The 22,632-nt window shown below is 37.6% G+C and overlaps 1 protein-coding gene across 2 annotated transcripts; it reads left to right on the top strand.

The window, feature by feature from the left end:
- Window positions 1-230: 230 nt before the first annotated feature.
- helz2b (helicase with zinc finger 2b) lies at window positions 231-21,923 on the top strand. Of its 2 annotated transcripts, XM_056742743.1 has the most exons (19): window positions 231-359; window positions 3,440-4,011; window positions 4,226-4,333; window positions 4,428-4,954; window positions 6,976-7,599; window positions 8,796-9,588; window positions 9,904-9,979; window positions 10,762-14,797; window positions 14,903-14,988; window positions 15,434-15,571; window positions 15,744-15,899; window positions 15,980-16,124; window positions 18,157-18,285; window positions 19,091-19,283; window positions 19,462-19,596; window positions 19,672-19,893; window positions 19,997-20,156; window positions 20,502-20,669; window positions 21,345-21,923. In XM_056742743.1, exons 2-19 carry the CDS (start codon window positions 3,514-3,516, stop codon window positions 21,455-21,457), a joined length of 8,307 nt encoding a protein of 2,768 aa, XP_056598721.1. In that variant the 5' UTR covers window positions 231-359; window positions 3,440-3,513; the 3' UTR covers window positions 21,458-21,923. The 2 variants fall into 2 exon arrangements, with proteins under 2 accessions (XP_056598721.1, XP_056598722.1); XM_056742744.1 differs by lacking the exons at window positions 10,762-14,797; window positions 14,903-14,988.
- Window positions 21,924-22,632: the final 709 nt, after the last annotated feature.

The following is a 22,632-nucleotide window of genomic DNA, read 5'->3' as shown; positions in this document are numbered from 1 at the left end:
AACGCGTTTTTATAAAAGCACATGCAAAACGATAAGAATTTTAGGCTATTAAGTGAATAACATAACCCGTTGTACATCTAAACGGTGCATATCATCATTCGGCTGTATTACCTTAACGAAATAACTTCATTCCATACGCTTGTTCGTGGTTCAACAGGCCACGCCCACCACGGAAAGAACTATTCCAAGGGTCGACACATTAATTTTCATGCTGACCCCGCCCACTGACAGTTTTTCTCAGGAACTGAATATAACACAACACCGATGGTGATAACAATAAAGATGTACATCTGCATTTTGTGCAGTTAAAATCCGTGGTCACGAAGAGGGCAGCTGGCATGTGACACAGAATGTTAAAGGTGAGTTTAAAGTTAAATGCAATAAGTTTGTTGTTATGAAAATGTTAACGTAAGGTGTGCCGTGTTTGTCTCGCGCGTTTCGTGAGTACAGTGCACGCGCCCTGCCATCGCTTCATTGAAGGCTTCAATTTCGGATGTCCGTCTAAGTTTTTTATTACTTATAAATATCTGTATAGTAACACTTTTTTAAATTCAAATGTTATTTATTTTAGACCCAATTTTCATCATCGCATTGCCTCATTGTGTTGCAGTTGTTTATGAACTGCATTTTTAAAACTGTAAAAACAAAGATTACCGTACGCAATGACGTTAGTGATATTATTGCGTAACATAATTCCTTATTAAGTCGTCGTTCTTACTAATAGTAGTAGTTTGTAAACATGTTTTTTTCGCTATTTATGTGATGTTTAAAAGCAGCGGAATATGTTTGTATAAATGTCAATTGCTTCATTTCAAAATCGCTTTCTATAAATGCTGTTTAACTATTTACCTAAAATGTCGTGGCCGTTCTTTTCACAACACAAACACAATAATGGCTATTTACACTACACTGTAAATTAATAATTTAACTGGTCCAGATAAAGCAGTCAGACAGGTGTACAAAATAGGTCCATATAAAGCAGTCAGACATGTGTACAAAGTATCCTATTTCCTGGTGCTGGCATTAAATCTCGTGATTATCTATTCGCTGACGTCTGCAATTATGCCTACATCTTTATATGTCATAATGTTTATGTTTAGTGTCCTTTAGTGCATGCATGCATAGCCTATATATATCTGAGTTCATGTAGGTTCTTGTGAATTATTAGTTATTATAATTGATTAAATTGCATTGGTACCATGTGATTTCTCATAGGTTTCTATAGTAATAGAAATTTCAGAATATAGTACATATTCCTTTGGGTTTCTTTCTGGGTTTAGTTCTCGTCTCTAATTTGAATGTGAGTGTGTGTGTGTGTTTGTGGTGTTGTGTATGGTTTCCTTGACTATTCTAGGTCATTTGAAATACTCCTTGTTTTGAATTTCCAGTGTTTTAAATATGATTTGGCTATGCCCCTTTTGTGACAGTAGTCTTTGCAGAAAAATCAAGGTAATAAAGACATTTTTACTTGCTTATGGACATCACAATATGGGAATGGGAAGAGTCCTTGGCTCAACTCTAATTTAATGTGTACAGTATGTTAGCCTTGATGGTGGAACAACGGGTGCAGACATCCATCTACATGTATTTGGATAGAAGCTGCATGTACATATTACAGTTTCTTTCAACTGCTTACACATTTTCAAAACTTTGCCTCTCTTTTTCAAAACTTTACCCACAAATCCAAGAATGCACTGTAGTAAATGAACGCAAGAGTACGAATGTAAAATATGTATTATAGCCGATGGCTTGTTATGCTGAAATACAGTATGTGTACATTAGAACATGTTACATTGTTACATACCTGTTCTCATTTCTAAAGGTTAATTGACTCAAAATATGCTGGACTATGTATAGCCTCTCTCGTTGTTTAATTTGCGTGATCAATGACTGTAGCCCTATTCTCATTCGAGACTACTCTTCTTGTACCTTGTCCTCATCCGACTCGTCCTCTTCCTCCCCTTGCTACCCTTCCAACTCCTCCTTCTCTAATTCGAACTCTGGCTTTACATCCATTGTTCAAAACCTATAATTTGACCTTTGGCCTATTTATAGACTCTTATAAAGTCATGATTGGTTGGTGTTAAGTAAAGCAATGAGTGTTTGCACATGTGAGAAGTGTGAGGCGCTGATGAATTGGTGTGGCATTTTGATTGGTTGTGTTTGAAAAAGGAAGTCAATATACTATCTGAAAGATATTTGTGTGTTACTTAGAGAATTGTGTGATGTGTTTTGCAAAAAGTGTCTTCTGAAACTGAAAACTGAGTCAAAGGTCGAGAATAAGTGTATGGTTTTGCTGACTTGGTGTGTGGTTCTGGTGTGTAAGTGTCAGGTTTCAGAAATTGTGTGTAAGCAGTTGAATTTTTTTTATCATTACCATGATTACACTACACACTACAGTGAGTCTGTGTGGACTAAACGTAACCATGGCAGTTAAATCCTTTAAACTAAAGAGTCTATTCTTTAAATTGTATACATTGTGGGTGTATGATTATAAGTGAAGACTTGTTTGTTCGAGAGGGATCTTTTCTTTTGTTCGTAAAGCTCTTCCTTGGCCAAGAATAAAGTTAATTGAGTGGATTTTCACTACTAGAAGAGATGCACCGATCCTAAATTATTAAGTGTGATATATGTCGATGCCGATAGTATGGTGGTTATATTAACTCGCTTCAACTAAATTCTGAAGACTAAATGAATATTTCTTGGCCCTGTCTTCACAGACAAGGCTTAAGGCTATTCACAGACTAAAATGAATGTGACCTGTCTTAACTCAATAAAACTTGTCTAGAAATATCTTAAAATGTACTGGTGCCATTTTTTTGTCTCAAGATCCACACCAGTAATTAATTTTATAAAAGTGACATAAATATCTCAATTCAACTAAGGCATAGCCATGGCTTTAGCTAAGCCGTGTCTTTAAACCTCTGGAACTTCCTGAACGTTATTAATTAATATAATTACTATTAATATTGAACAACAAACTGGTGATGTTTCTTAACATTTTCTATATACGGAGCACAAATTCAATACATTTTTCTGTCCTCCTTTGATTGACAAGATATATCGGCCCTGATCATTGGCTGTTTTAAAAACGTATTGGCTGATATATTGGTCTCTCTAGTAGGAAGCCTTCTAATAACGTGGTAAGGATAAATATAGAATGAACACAATCTTATTTTTTAAGGCTAATATTTACAAATGCACTTTAATTCAATGTAAAATGAGCCATTATCTACTTCCGCTTCCATTATTGACATACAACAATCTTTACATGACACACAGTACTGTTTATTCAATGTGTATTTAAAACTCTAATAAAAAACGTTGAGAGATTATACTGTTGGTTTATGGACTTTTATAAATGGCAATATAATCTGTACAGCGATTCTGTCATACACAGACAGAGGTTGTCCAATTAACTTTTCTTTCCTCACTTTAGGGGTTAATGAAGTGATGATTGGACGATCTGCCGGTCAAGGATGTTTATGACGGACTGAATGTGAGTTTGCAGCAATGTCTACAATGCAGTCTAGAGATGCCCAGGTGCAGGAGTTCATGCGGGTGTATGAGCTGAGAGCTGCCTGCAACGAATGCACTTACAGGCGCTCTCGGATTTCCTACTCCTTCCTCTCAGTGTCTCACCAGTGCGCTCAAGACCTGACGTTGGTCAAAGCGAAGGTCAAAGGTCACAGATGGAGCCCTATATCCCATCGACCCTTATACCCACGACCTAGTCGATATGAGGTATGCTGGTTTTTTAAGGAGGATGCGGGGTGTGTTGTGCATCGTGAGCGCTGCACTTTTGCCAGGAGCGCAGAGGAGGCAGCGGTGTGGAACCTGCAAAAGCAAACGCATCTTGACCTCAAAAGCTTGATTCTTATGATCAATCAGACAAAGAAACTGAAGGAACAGAGCAGGCAAGGGGATGCTCATTCAAGCTCTCGGAGTCCCTCATCGTACCAGGAGAAACTGCTGGAGGAGTACAGAAAGAGCGGCAATGAAATCCTTATTGTGGGTAAAACGACAAATAACACAACAAACCACACATAATCTAAACCTAATCTTACTAAATCTATACTGTGGGCATATCCCATATCTTTTCCATTGAGGGTATGTACGTGTGAGGGTATGTCCCCTGTTGGGCGTCAATGCATACCTTCTATAGAAGAAACCAAAACATCATAATCTATCTACACTTACTGTCAAATGTGTGTATATTTTGCAGCTTTCCGAGCAGGTAGATGATGTGTCCGTTACACACGATCAGAATCTGAGTTTGGACTGTTTACAAACAGATGGAGAAATCACATGGACATTCAAAATCACCACCGAGGTCAGCGATATACACTACTATTTCATTCGGCTGTATTATGCAACAGTTGTGCACATGTGTGCTCACACGTATGTGTTCATTTATGTTTGTCTAGAGATCTCTGGAGCACGTGGCTCTGTTAAAAATGGAGAGCGGTGCTGTTTTCTCTTTAGGTGATAATGTGAAGAACACTTTCCCCCTAATTACACACACCACAGGCCACCACCTCCGCTCCTCGCAGTCCACCTACGAGCTGAGCGTCTGCTTTTTGTCGTTTTGCCCCGGTGTGTACGAGCAATGGCTGGTGTTTGACTTTGACATCCGACCGGTTCTGCTCAGAAAACTAAAGGTGAGAGTAGGCGAGCAGTTTCACGCCAAGCCGGATGAAGAAGAGAGCGAATGTGCTGAAAATGTTTGGAATGAACGCTGGAACAGAGGAAACAGGGTCATTGTGCCCTTCTTCAACCGGAAGGAGGAAGACGAGCTGGAGCTGCTGCTCAGTAAATACAAACCACCTCAGATGAATCTACAGTTCAGCTTCTATACGGATCACAGTTCCCCTCTTCACCAGGACAACTACAAAGAGAGAACCCACGACTTCCTGTTTAGGGAGGAAATAGCAGAGGAGAAGCTCATTAGCAGGTGCAGTATAAACAGCCTATAGAAATAGTAAATCAACTGTAACTTGTTTATCAGTATTCTGCTGTGATGTAAATGTTGATTCCTCAACTCTAATGTCCTAGAAGTCGGAATCGACTCCATAATCTTTAATGTTGTCATTGGTTAAACTGTCTTTGTGATTACAACAAAAAACATTTAAAAACAATCTTGTTTAAGGTAAAACTCATACTTCTCATACATGACTGTACACGTTTACATCTTATCCAAAACACTGCATTAATCAGAGCATGAGCGACACCTGGTACTCTCAAAAAATGCTTACGCAATATTTCCAGTTCATTCTTCTGCTTCAATCCAATCACATTAAATTCTAATAAAAAATTATCCACGTCTGTCCTTCTTCAAGCTTTTATTTCTCGAAACAACTGTTAATCAACTTTGTAAATTGCTTTGTATGAAAGCATCAAATGCTTTTGTATGAAAGCTAACCTTAAATGTGATTCTGTGGGAATAACTGGACATGAATCAAAATCAAGTTTGTGGAAATAAATTATAATGCATTTCATCCAGCTTAAAAACCTAAAAGATCAGCAACAGCCAGGAAGTCATAAATCATATATTAATATCTTGTTGCTTGGTAATTATTATAGCATATTTGTTGGTTTTAAAATTACATGTTGATATTTTAAATACTTATTGTTAAATGGTCAACACAGAAAGGCAAGAACACAATACTAATATATACTAATAAACGAACACAAGTTAGGCTCAATGTCTTTTTATCTTTTTAAAAATGTGTCAACTTTGTTTAGCCTAGGGTGAATATATAAATTCTTAATAGAAAAAAAAATGTGTCTGGCTTGTTCAGCACATGTACGGAGCCTCAATTCAAAACATTGAATCTTAAAGTACCAAACATTTTACTTTGTGTAACTTTACACAAAATATATCAAAATATATAAAATAGTGGGGTTATTGTAGAAGTGGATTCAATTCTAATGACAAATTTTTAAGTCTTGGAAGGAAAAATCCAACAACAAAAAAAATCTATTTATGTTATTCACCATCACGTCTTTCCAAACCTGTATGAGTTTCTTTATTCTGAAAAACACAAAGGAAGGTATTTTGAAGAATGTTGGTTATCAAAAACCACTGAAACCCATTGACTTCCATTGTATAGATACAAACCACGGAGACATTTTTCTTCTTTTGTTTTTTTTTCACGGAAGAAAGAATCATATACAGGTGATATGAGGATGAATTAATGATGACGAGAATTATTATTTGTGGTTGAACTATCCACATCTACAATATTTTTCAAGCACAGCTGTGGTTCTATGACGTTTCAATGGCAAATTCAAACATAGAAATTTTACATGCAAATGGTAGAATGAGACGTATGTGATTACTCATTAAAATACATGGTTTAGAAGTTTCAGGAGCTACACTAATTATCAACATGGACTTTGATGATTTATACACTTTCAAACAGATGTAATCACTTAACCGAGCAAACAATGTAGGTAAAGAAATCATTTAAATCTTTTATACATGCAAGTCAATTGCTGCTGTCAAGACAGAGGGAAACACGGGAAGCGCTGCTGTTGCATAGCTCAGATAAATTAGCATTTACATTAGAATTCAATATGTGGAATGGGTAAGAACAGACTCAATGGCAGAACGTCACTCACAATCCAACTGTACATATTATTGTCTTCCTCAAAGCTATCAACATTGCGTGATTCATTCAGGCGAGGCACTGTTTATTACAAGGAGACTGTAACTGACAATAGCTCCTGCTGTTTCAAGCACAGTGTGACTTTATAAAGTCAATAGTGTTTACTCCTGTTTTCACCTTGGTTGTTTTGGCAACTGGTGTTAAGAAAAAAATTATGCTAAACTTTGGAAATAATTTGTGCATTTATCATGACTACTTATTTGTTACTTGGAACATTTGAGTACAATGATAACCACAATGTTTTTGTTGCCTGTAATTGCAGCTATATTTATGGTCACTCTTGTGTTGTTTTTTGAACTTTCAGATTGAATGTTTGTGGACTCGCTTCCCTATCAGAGATTATTGCTCCATGGAGGCTGTACGCTACTCTAAAGGTCTCTTGTTCACTTACACCAGACACCCCTGAAGGGCTGATGTTGAAACGAGGGGTGAGGACAGCTCTGCTGAAAACCACAAAAGGTCATTCAGCTGCGCCCGTGGAGCACACAAACAGAGTGTATGAAGCGCGGGTGCACAGGCAGGCTGCTGATGAGGGTCACATTGTTCTCGAGCTATCATCAAAGTGCATGTCTGAGCTACACCTGAAGAAAGGCAGCAGGTGTGAAATGGAGGTTCAGTTTCAGCTGGACAGACTTTGGTTTTGTCAGATGCACCAGGCTGTTGACCACCTTACAGACTTACACACTGTTCTGCCTGACCTCAGCAACTGTTGTGTCCCTGTGAGCACGACAAGACATACTGATCTCAACAACAAGCAGCAAATTGCCTTGAATTTTATCCTTGGCAAGTGTGAGGCCAGCAAAGTTGCAGCGCCCTTGCTGATATATGGACCGTTTGGAACTGGGAAGACCCACTGCCTCGCCTCAGCGGCTATACAACTGGCGCTTCAGCCCAAAACCAAAGTCCTCATCTGCACATATACCAACAGGTAAATATATATGTAGTTTAGGTTTTCGCCTTACTGATGGCTTGAATGTCAATATTTGGGGGTTAAAATATTAATGTAAGAGCCCCCCTTAAGGTTTTAAGGCATTATTTATTTTTAAAGCCACTTACAAAATTGACTCATCCATAATGAAAATTAGAAGTGAAAATTATTATTGAAAATTAAAAACACATCCATAGCACGTTTATCCATAAAACATGTAATTATACTGATCAACCTACTGTAGGGATGCACGATAAATTATCGGCCATATCGTTATTGGCCGATAAATGGTCATTTTAGTGTTATCGGTATAGGCCGATAAAACATTTTAGGCCGATAAATTATAGCCGATAAATGATGAATAATTTTCCCTGGTTAAAACACTTCAGATGCACGCTGCTCACAGTTAAAAGCCAATACAGTAATGTCTTTGTCATGATCATTCACTTGCTAACTGTTATTAGCAAAACATTGTTAATGTAGGTACAGCTTGTAGATATTTATAAATGTGTATAGGAACAAAAGCAAATTTTTTAAAGCCAATTTCTGTCTGACACCAGTTAGACATGTGACTATTAAGAACACTTTTCTGGGTTGCTCTGGAAGAAAATCTATAAGTTTATTTAATAAACATACCAGAAAAGTTTAAAAGTTAAAGAAACTTTTGACTAGTGTAAAGTAGCCTTAGTACATGATTTTCATGGAAAAAAAGAGATCTAATGGTAACCTTGTGTTCTGCAGTGAATGCTTTCAAACAAAAGTAATTGTCCACTTTTTGTCTTTTGTTTTGTTCTCGGAAAATGTTATATAAATATTTAGATACTATATATTGATTATCGGCTTCCAGTATTAAATAAATATTGGTTATCGTTATCGGCCAAAATCTACATATCGGTGCATCCCCATGTATATCTATATAGTATGATGTTGAATGAATGCTCTCGACACATAGTAGAGGTCACTTAAATAACTTTGCTTCAAAACCCTTTGCTTCTGTCTAAATACCAGACTGTACCCAGTCTGAATTATCTGGTATTGCTAAAAGTAAATGTAGGACCCTGATGAAAATTGCTCATGTAAACGAAAAATCATCTGTTTTAGAGAGTTTTGCATTTGAACATAGCTAAACATAAGCTAAATGTAATGTGCCTGGTCCAACAAATAGGAAATCTAATGATCAGTTTTGCTTCTTTTAGCTCTGCAGATCTATATGTCAGAGTGCACTTCCATCCGTACATAACAAACGGCCATCCAAACCTCAAAATACTCAGGATAAAGTCAAACAAAGGTGGGGCCGCAATCATGATAACCGATGACATCACTCGTAAATATTGTCTCTACTCTCCCGATGGAGAGTCTTTTATCCTCCCAACACGCTCCCATTTAGAGTCACATCGCATCATCATAACCACCACAACAATGGCACGACGTTTTCACGAGCTCAACCTTCCTGAAGATTTTTTCAGCCACATCCTTATAGATGAAGCATCTCAGATGTTGGAATGTGAAGCAGTCATGGCTCTTGGGTTAGCAGACGAGCATACTCGAGTGGTTTTAGCAGGAGACCACATGCAGATGGGGCCAAAACTTTTTTCCGTAACAAATGACAAACATTCAGAGCACACGTTGCTAAATCGCCTCTTCCGCTACTACCAAGATCACAGCAGCAACATTGCAAAGAAAAGTCGGATCATCTTCGATGAGAACTACCGTTCCACTGGAGAAATAGTGGACTTTGTATCCAATCACTTTTATGTAACCGATGGCATCAAGGCCAAAGGTGATGTTCCTCGTCATCCCAAGCTATACCCTCTGATGTTCCACCATGTCAGAGGAGAGTGTCTTTTGAACTCCAATTCAATGTCCTGGTACAACCCTGCTGAGGTCACCACAGTGGTAAATGTGATCCAAGAGCTTGTGACCGTTTGGCCAGTGGAATGGGGTAAAAAGGAACCAATGCAGATCTGTGTGTTGAGTGAAGGCCAGCAGGTACCACACTCTGAAAACAAACATTTTATTAATATACACTTTTTTTGAGTTGTGAATTTTTTTAACAGATTGTGTTTTTTGTTTTGACTGTGTGTCAAATAAATAAAAGGGACAAAACAATGCTGAGCTAAAAATAACAAAATGTGTTGTCCTTAACTAAACAGAGAGATGTATCAATCACCCAGTATTGATACTAATGAAAGAAATAAGCTTATAGATGGTTTTAGTGCACAACAAACAATGATACTATATATATACTCATTTTATTAATTAATCTAAATTTTACACACCTTAATGTTTTTATTTGCATTTCAGGTTGATGATATCAGAATTCATCTCCGAAAGAAAGGAATAAATGGGATATCAGTGCAGAATTTAGCAAACATTCAAGGTACTGTTCTACTGATCATTGATTTCTAAATTAGTTTCTTTTGGAGGGGGGTTACTTTTATCCAAAGGACAGTGGAGGCAGACAGGAACATGATGATGGTAAGAGACGGGGTGAGGATTCTTTGACACTGTGTGATTTTACCTGGACGGACAGTGCACATACTTTACTTTTCCAGCTTATTTGATCCCTTTTCAACAGTGATTGCATGATATTTAGATTAATCTTTTCACATTGACAACAACTGAGAGGCGGCATTTATTGAACAGGCTCCTAGTAACAGGTGAGACTTTAGAATATGCATGCAACCGGGTCCCAGAGTAGATAAATCTGAAAACATCAGAAAAGCCTATCCGTATATATTTTGAAACAATGATGTCATTACCCCGGCGCGTAAAGTTTTTGTGCATGCTCCAAATCTTCTTCTCCATTTTTAGTGAATCTGTGTATCAGAATTACAGCGTACTTATTTGGTCTTTATACTACATCGTTTTGAGACGGTTTAGCGGTTTTGTTTGTGTACGTTTCGTTTTTCTTGAGATGACTCTGTGAAAAGGAATAAAAAGATCAGATAGGGAATGCTATGGTTTCGTGTGGAAGTGGCGTAAGAAACAAGGATATGTAAAAGTTTGAACTTGTGTAAATTATCATTGCTTTCAAAAACTTGACAATTTGTATTTAGACACATTGCAATTTGTAGCTTAGGTGGTTAGCTTTTTGCAGAGATACAGTTCGATTATTGTTTGTTTTACAACTTATTTTTTTGAATATGATGTGTTCTCTAGGAAGGCAGTTCAGGGTCATCATTATAACAACTGTTCATACCAGAGACAGACTTCTTCAATCGGAGTCAAGCTGTCTGGAGTTTTTTAATGATGTCCATGCAGTAAACACTGCCATAACCAGAGCCCAGTCACTGGTGGTTGTGGTTGGAGATGCTGGTGCACTTTGTTGCTATGGAAAGTGCTCAAGGATCTGGAAGTCTTTCATAGAACTTTGCATCATCAAGGGCAGCGCCACACCTTACTACCTGACGAGAGATTTTCTACAACAGGAAGTGTCAGAAATTGCAAAATTTCAAAAGCTAGAAAAGATTGAGAACGATGTGCAGCCTGCAACTGATCTTATATTGAAAGAGATGATTGAGGAATACGATACTGACACAGACTCAGATGAAGACAATGAAGGTCACCATGACCAAAAGAGAATTTTATTCTCTACTAGTGAAAAGGAGGACCTGTTAAAGCTGGTAAGGGAACGGCCCACTATCTACAGACACGGTGAACTGGTAATGCAGGGATACCATTCAGGTTATGTGATCCCTTGTGACAAACCAACTGAACACATTTCTATTAAAGGAAGGAAAAATATTGGCATGTCTTTCCCTGGTGATGAAGTTGTAGTTGAGACAGGATTCTGTCATGATGAAGGATATCTTATTGGGAGGGTGTTAGGAGTCACAAACAGGGCTGCAGCATCATCGTCATTTGTGTGCACGCTAGAGTTTGAAAGATACCAAAAACAGCGACAGCAAACTGACAAAAACTTTGTCACCAAGATAATGATACCCATCAGCAGAAACACCACCAAAATATGCATCTTGGTGAGCAAGAAGGCCCGCAATTTTATTCCAATATGTAAACTCGACGGGAGCAAGTGGAAAGTTCTAAGACATTTTCCTCTGGATGAAAACACAAAAAAGGAATATGTTTTTGTCGTTCAGATTTTTACCTGGAAAGCCCACTGTTCATTTCCACTAGGCTACGTTACAGATGTCCTACCAATTGGGACCACTGTAGAAGAGGGAATGAAGATTTTAATGTCAGAGTTCCAACTAATGCCCCCTCATCCAATGCAAGAGGCTGCATTGGCTACCACAGAAAGTGATGGAAGCGATTACAGCAAAAGAACGGATTTCACAAGTTTAAAAACATTCACTGTAGATCCAAAAGGAGCAAGAGACTTGGATGATGCCATAAGTGTTAACAATCTAGGAGACTGCTATGAACTAGGAGTTCATGTTGCAGATGTTGCTAGATTTGTGCCTAAGGGTATGCCTCTTGATAGTGCTGCAAAAGAGAAAGGAACAACTTTTTACAGCTCTACAACAAAACCTGTGTTTATGTTTCCAGAACGAATAACAACTAACTCACTAAGTCTCCTTCCAGGTCAAGAGCGCAAAGTCATTTCATTCATTACCACAGTGGAAAAAGAGTCTGGCAATATAAGAAAAACTGACTTTAAGCTCTCTGTGATACAGTCTAAAAAACAGCTGACCTATGAGGAGGCAGAGAACATAATAAGTGATTATAATGGTGAGCTAAAGTTTGATACTTTGGAGGATTGTGTCAGAGTGGCCTATCATTTTGCAAGAAAACAACGCAAAGCTAGACTTCACGAAAGCTGGACCTATGCCCAACCTGATCAAGATAGGAAACCAGGGGAGAGAGAAGCTAACCTAATGATTGAGGAGCTTAACGTAATGTTCAACCACGCCGTGGCAGACTTTTTGACCAATAACACAAATACTAAATTCTGCACTCCTTTGAGATGTCAGATTCCTCCTACAGCAGAGAAATTAGAGAAGATCAATGATCGACATACAGACGTTATTCCTCTTTCCTCCTTCCTGACATATCATATTGACAGAAACCGTGTAGACTTACGTAGCACATTCACCTTCACTGTTTATTCTCCCACGGCTAGATGCTACAACCCTGACACCAACCTACGAGATGCCATCTCCGTCGGTGACTCGGAATATCATTTTGAAATTGGAGTTCACAAAGCAGATCCACAATCAAATGTGTGGAGTTTGATACCAGGCAAAAATCGACGAGCCATTTCTTTGATTCTGAAAGTAGAAAAGATGACCGGCAAAACTGTAGAGCAAAAGTTAGTGCTTTCCTCCATTAACTCAAACAAGCTGTTGTCCAATAGCGAAGCTGACAGCATCATCAACCAGTCAAATGAACAAGAGAGAAATTTAGATTCTTCAGAAGGCTCTATCCTTGTGGTTTACCATTTTGCACTTAATCACAAACATCACAGACTGACTCAAAATGTGGACAATTCAAATCCTGCAGACCACGGTTCGTCAGAAGACAGCAAATGCATGTTAATGATGGAAGAACTAAACCTGATGTTCAAAAGTGCTAGCGAACACCTGATTGATCAAGCAAGACCTTCCCCAAACAACTGCCCAGTGACAGTTTCACCGGAACTGGAAAGGAGAATAAGGAGAATAAGGAGAGATAATGAGGAGCTTGGATTCTTCCAAGCACTTGAGGAACATCTTGACTTAAACAATGAACAGAAAATGCATAATTTCATCATTGTGACAGCAGAGTGGAAAAAGATAGAGTCAGCGGCGTTGATGTCGGACTTTTACAAAATGACTGACCTTATTTCCGCAGATGATATTCATCCACAGCTGCTTCCAGTTATTGGTGAGTTAAGGGCCAGTCTCGACAAAGCTTTCTTCATTCGTGCACTCTCTTGCGAAAAAGCCTTAGTTGGACATTATTCTTTACATCTGGACTCATACACGTACGCATCCTCACCCATACGCCGATACATAGACGTGGTTCTTCAGAGACTCATGCATTCAGTTCTCGACGACCGTCCTGTTGAGTACTCGCAGAAAGAAATCGACCTATTGTGTGATAAGAGTAAAAGAGGAGAAGTTAAGGCACAAGAGTTTGAAAGGAAAGCGGAGTCACTTTGCCTTGCTGTCAGTCTACAGAAACAAAGCACGTACAAGTTAGCTTTTGTCACAGTTGTCCAGCCTGAAAACAAAAGTTTCAAATTATCATTTCCGTTCGACAAAGGAACATACCCAGACAAACTTCCTGTTTTGTACAGAGATTTACAGCTAGAAGATCAACCGATATTTGATAGACAACAAAACCAAATGAGACTGACTTGGAAAAAACGGATGTACTCAATGAGGAAAACCAACTGCCTGGAAAGAAACCTGAGATTCTGTTCAGAGTTACAGCAGAGTGTCTGGCATGCCATTGTTGAGGCAGTGAGAGAAGAACGTTGGGAAGAAGCGAAAACCCTCATTTTGGGAGCAGAAGTAACCGAACATTGTGAGACAGATGATGTGCCCGATAATTCCAGATTGGATCCTGATCGCGTATTTACATCTGAAGAGGATCATTACATCGAGTTTGCGCTCTGTTTGAAAGCTGGAGACACTTTGCAGGTCCAGCTGACCGCAGAAAGGGAAAGAGGCTACTGGGCACCAACAGTACAATTACTAAGTGTCAGATCAAACTTTGAGATTTGTGTGGAACACACTCACAGTCCTATAACATGCTTTTCCAAACATGCAAACCACAGATCCAAACCTAACTACCACGATGTAAAAGATTACGTTGAGATATGGAAGCCACTGTGTGAAATGGAGTCAGCTGCGACTGCCGTGGATGACAGTGATTGTGTTGTTATAGAGGAAGTGCAAATAGACTGGGAGCAATCGTGGGTTGGTACCACCCCAAGCCTCTCTGGGTCCTTCACTCTACCTGTAGAAAATATAAAGAAATGGGAGATTGAATTTGACCTGGCCAAGTGCTTTCTTTGTATCCGAAAAAGAGTTCAGAAGCCAAACTCAGCTCAGAGTCACAGGTCAGAGCTTGATCCAGATTACTTCACATGGGTGGCCCACGGTGTGACAACTCAATGTTTAGATATACCACCAAAAAATAAATCAAAAATTATACACTTTAACATGAAGTATGCATCCACGAACCTTCCAAAAGTCAAAAGGGACTCCACCTTTACAGTTGAGGTGATCCCTAAGCTCCTTCCAGACATGTAAGCATTTGAGAAACATTACATCACATCCATTATCATTATTATAGCTACATATACCAAATCAAATAATGGTTTTAATAAACATTTTCTGCTTAATTCATCCAGACGAAAGGAAAGTGCTGTGAATAATTTAGCCACAGCTAATGAACTTGTTAAAAACATTGCACTCGGACGTCGGATTGGGAGACCTGGTGTGTATGAATTTAAGCATCGTTTTGATGTTTCTGAATACAATGATTCTAATGTATATTTGTATGTTAGCGCCTTATTGAGTTTATCACATTTTATACATAATTATAGATTTAAAATGTATTATAAATGTATCATCATTTATTCTCAGTCATTCAAAACCTGTTTATGACTCTTTCATCGGTGGAACACAAAAGGAAATATTTTGAGAAATATCTCAGCAGTTTTGTGTCTATACAAGGGTAATCAATAGTATCAGAGGTTGGTAAACAACATTCTTCAAAATATCTTCTTTTGTGTTCTGCAGAAGAACAAAAGTCATACAGGTTTACAAGAGGGTGAGTAGGCCTACATGATTACAAATATTTTCATTTTGGGTTGAACTATGCCTTTAAGAAATACTGCAAGTGTATTGTCCATTAACCTTATGTATGTAAAAATTCACAGGTTCTGAGCCAGCTGTGTACCGACATAAACTCATTAGAGAGCCAGTACCACAAGGTCTGCCTAAACTGAATGAAAGCCAGTTAACTGCATTGGAACAAGCTTTGAAAAACGAATTCACCCTCATTCAAGGCCCTCCAGGTTACACACTGAACATTCACACCATTTCATAGCTTATGTAAATGTAAAGAAATAAGTGCATAGTATATTAATAATGTATTTTAATTTATCCATAAATCAGCTGTTTTTAAGCAGAAGCAAAGGTTTAATAAAACAAAGACAGGATAATACAATTATAAAATATGCATTACAGGAACAGGAAAAACAGTTGTGGGAGCTTACATAGTGTACTGGTTCTCTCTGCTAAACTCTAATAAACCTCAGAACCTAAAGGAGTCAAAAGACAAAGAGAAGAAAGAGGTTATTCTGTACTGTGGGCCCTCAAACAAGTCTGTGGACGTAGTTGCAGGCAAGTACTATTTTGAGAAGTTTAGGGAATAAAGAGACTTTTCCGTGTATTTATCTATTTATGTTTGATTGTGTGTACAGAATACTTGCTCAGGTTTGGGAACAAGCTGAAGCAATTACGTGTGTACAGCAGACAGATGGAAATGCAGGAGTTTCCTTATCCTGGGAGCAACCTGCAGTTATCCCAAAAAGCACTGCGTCAGGAACGCTCTAAACCTGAGCTCAGGTACTGCAGATGACAATCAAACAAAACTGTACAAGAGATGCCTCGACATTAACAAAACAACCCAAATCCTCCAATAAGATTTAACTCATCATGCTGTGCCATCTTATCATACTGAAGTTATTTCCTTAGTGTCAAAAAATGTATGTATTCTAAGCAATAACATAAGGCTGCATATGTTGTTGTTGCTTATTTTTTTTTAGATTAGATTAGATTCAACTTTATTGTCATTACACATATAAAAGTACAGTGTAACGAAATGTAGTTTAGGTCTAACCAGAAGTGCAATTAGCAAGTGCAGGATATACAGTGTGAATAAATAAAAAAAACAATATTAGGAAAATACTATACAATGGGCATGTACTATGAAAATATGACAGTCGGTATGTACTATGAACAATATAAACAAAAGGCTATATACTGTGAACATTAATGTACAGGTGGTTTTGAACAGATAACAATATAGACTATACAATAGTGCAAGTGACTTAAGTGTGCATTAGTTACAGACATTAGCTATTAAAGTTACAGTGCAGTAGATGAGTTAGTGCAGTTATTGACGTTACAGTGCAGTGGATGAGTTAGTGCAGTTATTGAAGTTACGGTGCAGTAGATGCAGTTATACAGTTACAGTGCAGTAGATGAGTAGATGCAGTTATACAGTTACAGTGCAGTAGATGAGTTAGTGCAGTTATTGAAGTTACGGTGCAGTAGATGCAGTTATACAGTTACAGTGCAGTAGATGAGTAGATGCAGTTATACAGTTACAGTGCAGTAGATGAGTTAGTGCAGTTATTGAAGTTACGGTGCAGTAGATGCAGTTATACAGTTACAGTGCAGTAGATGAGTTAGTGCAGTTATTGACGTTACAGTGCAGTAGATGAGTTAGTGCAGTTATTGAAGTTACAGTGCAGTAGATGAGTTAGTGCAGTTATTGAAGTTACAGTGCAGTAGATGAGTTAGTGCAGTTATTGAAGTTACAGTGCAGTAGATGAGTTAGTGCAGTTATTGAAGTTACAGTGCAGTAGATGAGTTAGTGCAGTTATTGAAGTTACAGTGCAGTAGATGAGTTAGTGCAGTTATTGAAGTTACAGTGCAGTAGATGAGTTAGTGCAGTTATTGAAGTTACAGTGCAGTGGATGAGTTAGTGCAGTTATTGAAGTTACAGTGCAGTAGAGGAGTTAGTGCAGTTATTGACGTTACAGTGCAGTAGATGAGTTAGTGCAGTTATTGAAGTTACAGTGCAGTAGATGAGTTAGTGCAGTTATTGAAGTTACAGTGCAGTAGATGAGTTAGTGCAGTTATTGAAGTTACAGTGCAGTAGAGGAGTTAGTGCAGTTATTGAAGTTACAGTGCAGTAGATGAGTTAGTGCAGTTATTGAAGTTACAGTGCAGTAGATGAGTTAGTGCAGTTATTGAAGTTACAGTGCAGTGGATGAGTTAGTGCAGTTATTGAAGTTACAGTGCAGTAGAGGAGTTAGTGCAGTTATTGAAGTTACAGTGCAGTAGATGAGTTAGTGCAGTTATTGAAGTTACAGTGCAGTAGATGAGTTAGTGCAGTTATTGAAGTTACAGTGCAGTAGATGAGTTAGTGCAGTTATTGAAGTTACAGTGCAGTAGATGAGTTAGTGCAGTTATTGAAGTTACAGTGCAGTAGATGAGTTAGTGCAGTTATTGAAGTTACAGTGCAGTAGATGAGTTAATGCAGTTATTGAAGTTATAGTGCAATAGACGAGTAGATGCAGTTAGTTATGCAATAAATGCAGTAATGCAATAGATGAGTTACAGTGCAGTAGGTGAGTTAGTTGTAAAAAACTCCCCTACCATCTTAAGGTTGTGTGCATTTATCATCAGATTTTTTGTTGTTTCATAGGTAACTATAAGATGCCAAACATCATTTGGCTATTTTATTACCCTAATGTATTATTTGACACCATTTAACACCATGATTGTTTGATTTAATCTCCATGTTTATTTCTAATTCTCTACAATATTTTTGTACTACTTAAACTCGTAAGCTCTCTCTTACGTTTAGGGACATAACACTTCATCACAGGATTCGGGGAAGTGACAACCCTTGTGCCACAGCTATACTGGACTTTGATAAAAAAGTTGAAGACAAAAGAAAAAAAAAGGAGCAATTTTCACACACAGAAATTGAGGAGTAAGTTTATATTTCTTTTTCAATATAAAATGCTCAATATCAATTGCAACCTAAAACACAGTGTCTCCACAATCACTTGTCTTCTAAAATAATACTTTTTTTTAACCTAGGAAAGGTATATTATCATCGGAATAACATTACAATAGCAAACGTTATGACACCAGATAAGTTGTCATTTTCTGTTGGTCTAAGGGGCGATTCACATTTTGCCTCTAAAATGCGGGTCATATGGATTATATCATTTATATGCACAAATAAATACCTTGGAATAACTCTGCTACTAGATTTATTTCTGCTGTGATCATGCTTTTTCTCCATCTTCACTGAGCTTGTCTTTATTTGTTGGTTGGTTCTTGTCATATGACCTGCTGGGTGTGAGGCATTGTGAAAAGTTGAAATATTTTTATCTCGATACTTCGCCTAGATAAATGGGAGTGTCACACCGAATGCGCATCGTGGCCACGTTGACTCCCTATTTGAGCCTGCTTTGTTGCGTATCTACATTTAAAACAACAAATATGTATTTACAAAAAACACGAAGACCCCCATAAATTATGCATATTTTTATGTCACTCCTAACTTTCTTTAACTTCCTTTTTGCCACATGTTCTTTTTTTACCGCATTATTTGCCTTGTGGTTTTAATCCCATTACCCATCTCTAACCATAGCATATTTTCGCAAATAAGTAGACCTTACACAATATATAAAATAAAACGTTTGTCAACATGCTTGAGTATATTGCATGCAATCACATCAGTATAGTGTGCACATGTATGCATGTCACGTCACTGTGTGTTTCCTCAGATATAAGAAGCTGTTAAATTCTGCACGTCTGTATGAGTTGCAAAGGCATGATGTGATTCTGTGCACCTGCACGGCTGCCGCCTCCCCTAACCTTACAAAGTCAATCAATGCACGACAGATCCTCATCGATGAGTGTGCAATGGCAACAGAACCCCAGACACTCGTCCCTTTGGTCAGCTTTAAACCCGAGAAGGTGCGAGTCATCACTCATCTGATCCAAACATAAACAAACAAGTACAATTATAGAGCACACTACAAAGGACATTTTTATGTTATTAACATTTGTCAATTTACAATTGAGGTTTTGGTCACAAACGAACATGTTCTACAAAGGTGTTTATATATAAATGTACTCTCTTTATCATCATCAGGTTGTGTTGTTGGGTGATCACAAGCAATTGCGTCCAATTGTGAAGAATGAGCACGTAAGGAGGCTTGGAATGACATACTCCCTGTTTGAACGCTACATGAGTAGAGCATTACTGTTAGACACCCAGTACAGAATGGTAACAAACTTACACGTGCATACATGTTACACAAACAATAAATACAGTAAGTTTACTGTGGGTTTCTTTCTTCAGCATACACACATCTGTAAATTCCCATCGGAGGCATACTACCAGAGTAAGCTGAAAACTCAAGTAGATGAAAGGGCCAGTATGCTGCATGCTACAACTATAAGTATGAGACAAAGCAAACACATTCTGTTCGGAGATATTAGAGGTGTAGAGATCAGTTTGGTTGTTTCAACCGCACGGGGGAACGAGAACTCGAAAGCCAACTTTGCAGAGGTTAAAAAAGCTGTAAGTGAACATTAACACAGGCATACTTGGAACATTTACACATACTGTACACCAGTGAGTGAGTCTTGATGTTTCTAAAAAAGGCTTTTGTGTCATTGAGCAGGTTGACATTTGTACTCAGCTGGTAACAGTGGGTCGTGTGAGGCAGGAGAACATTGCCATTTTGTCACCCTATAACGCACAAGTTGCCCAGATCAAAGAAAAACTCATAGGCAGACAACAGTTGGATGGAATCACAGTCACCACCATTACAAAGAGTCAAGGTGAAACTCTTACTGTAAATCTTTCTCTGCATATGTATAATATTCTGTGTATCTGATTATTTAAATAATGCTGATTGGATTAATGATAAAATTGCATTGACAAGGCTGCCAGTACATGTTGCTAATTCTGGCTGACAGCGGCCCCCCATGTCACACATTTTTATTTGAAAATTGTATGGACGCAGTTGTACACGGCTAGACTTCATCCTTTCACAGTAAATTTTGCACCATTTATAGTTAGAAAATAGGTTGTGAACAGAAAAAAATGCTATTGTATGAGGTTGTATGACGTGTTCTCAGCTGACCAGCATTGTGCGAGCATATGAAAATGTACTATAATTGCAGGTAGCGAGTGGCGGTATGTGATTCTGTCCATGGTTCGCTCCTGCTCTAGTGAAAATATTGAAGATCTGCCCCCAAGGGAATGGCTCTCAGAACACATTGGATTTGTGGGTGATGAAAATCAAATCAATGTGGGCATCACAAGAGCGCAGGATGGGCTGTGCATTCTGGGTAATTACAAAACGACTTAACATTGGCATTTCTTCTTGTCTCAAGAGTTTAAAGGTTCTTTGAGAAACCATTTGGAGTTCTTCTCCTTGCCACACCGGCAGAACCCTCAGGGGAAACTCAAGACACCATTTTGACAAGGGCGGTTCTCTGAGGAACCCTCAAGGCTTCTTGAAGAATCCATTAATTAAAATGGTCCGGAACCACCTTGGGTGTTTTTCCCATTTTCTGTTTGTCCCGAAAGTGTATTGTTCTGGTGTATTGCTATTCACAATATTTAACTAAACAGATATACTGAAACCAAATACAAAGCAAACAGTTTAAAGATAAACAACAATTAACGATTAAGATTTAATATTCACTGAATTGTCAATATTGTACAGTACATTACATGATTATTACAAATTCATGAAATTACATGAATAGTTAATACTGTGTTGGTGATATTGTTATAAATCAAAATATCTTAACAGTCAAAAGCTTTTAGAAAATCTTTCCAAACGGCGTAAAATAACTGATTTTCACTTAATATTTTTTTAAACATTCAATTTTTTAACTCATTTTGGAAGAATTTGATTTTATCATGACATTATGGAATGTGGTTAATAATAAGAGTATAGTAAGCAAATTTGCAGCATTCCACATACAGTATAATAATTGATGATGTCTGTGCTTTAGGTAATCAGGAGCTACTCAACTGCAGCCCAGCATGGAGAAAGCTACTAAAACATTATTCAAGTCATGGCTGCGTGGTCCCTGCAGAACAAATAACCGTACACAATGTCCATTAAACTATATTTATATTGATCTTGAAGATTTATTTTAAAATTGGATACTTTTAAAATACATTACAGACTATATAACATCACATTCCTCTTAATCTTAAATTATGTTTTTAATAGCTAAAATTATAATGGTAGCACCAAAGCACTGTTTTAAATAAGAAATGTGCAATATAAGGTCTATGGGGTTATGTTTTGGGACTTGTGTTTTGCCTAATCTTTTTAATGAATTATTTTTACCAGTACAGATTCTCATATGGATTTGGAAATTAAATATTTTTATTGTTAAGATTAGAATCAAGAATTTACACAAATGTTTTCTACCTTTATTTTCTTCTATTTTCAAACATTCCAATTCATACAACAAATAACTTACAAATATTTTATAATTATTTTGGATTTACTCTCTGGTGTGTTGTGTTGTGTTGTTTTCTATGTATGTTTTGTTAATAAGAATAAATATTTTAAACCATAACTAACATCTTGCTGCTTTCTTGTTGTTTTAACCTGCTAAAAAAAGATTCACCCTCTAAGCTAAGGTTTATTCACAACAGTTTATACCACCGACAGTATTTTCACCATGCCTTGGTTAGTAGGTTTGTAAAAATAAGTTGAGTTTTATGGCACCTGTTGTAAAGTTAAACCATATTGTATTTAAGATTAACTATGTTTATGTGGATGTTCATTTGTAAACTTGTTGCTGATGAATGTACTGTACAATAATGCCACAGGTGTACCCAACAGTGCTTTTTTGTATTTTAACCCAGAATCCTTTATACCGATATGCCAGTGTGTTCACCAAAACCACACTTTCTGATGTCGTTTAATGTATAAGGTCAAATATCATGCTCACTTGTGTTCTTGCAGGATTTTGGCATATGTTACAAATCCGACCCATACAACAAACTGCTCAGTGTACCAAACATGTACCTCTGGTGAAGTTCACAAAGAAATAGGCAGCCAGCAAGGCTTCTAAATTACATTAATCAGCAAGATTTCTCTGGATAACCAACTTCAGCTATGCCTGTCTGATGAGGCTGATCAATCATCATGGTCTGTAAGATGATCCACCAGATAAACCTGCATCAAACAGCATAAACCACAAGATTAGTGATCAGTGCTGGTCTTTTTTAGCATTTTCGAAAACCCAGTTCAATTAGGAGCATAGTTTGTGAATAGTAAAT

This window comes from Triplophysa dalaica, chromosome 3, assembly GCF_015846415.1.
Source record: "Triplophysa dalaica isolate WHDGS20190420 chromosome 3, ASM1584641v1, whole genome shotgun sequence".
Taxonomy (NCBI): Eukaryota; Metazoa; Chordata; class Actinopteri; order Cypriniformes; family Nemacheilidae; genus Triplophysa; species Triplophysa dalaica.
The sequence above is the reverse complement of the archived record's forward strand: the minus strand, read 5'-3'. Positions and strand labels throughout refer to the sequence as shown.

Coding starts and splice junctions, on each gene's coding strand:
- helz2b (XM_056742743.1), top strand. CDS start 3,514: ATGTCTACAATGCAGTCTAGAGATGCCCAGGTGCAGGAGTTCATGCGG. Junction 9,589..9,903: donor TGTTGAGTGAAGGCCAGCAG/GTACCACACTCT, acceptor TTTGCATTTCAG/GTTGATGATATCAGAATTCA. Junction 15,900..15,979: donor GTCTGTGGACGTAGTTGCAG/GCAAGTACTATT, acceptor TTGTGTGTACAG/AATACTTGCTCAGGTTTGGG.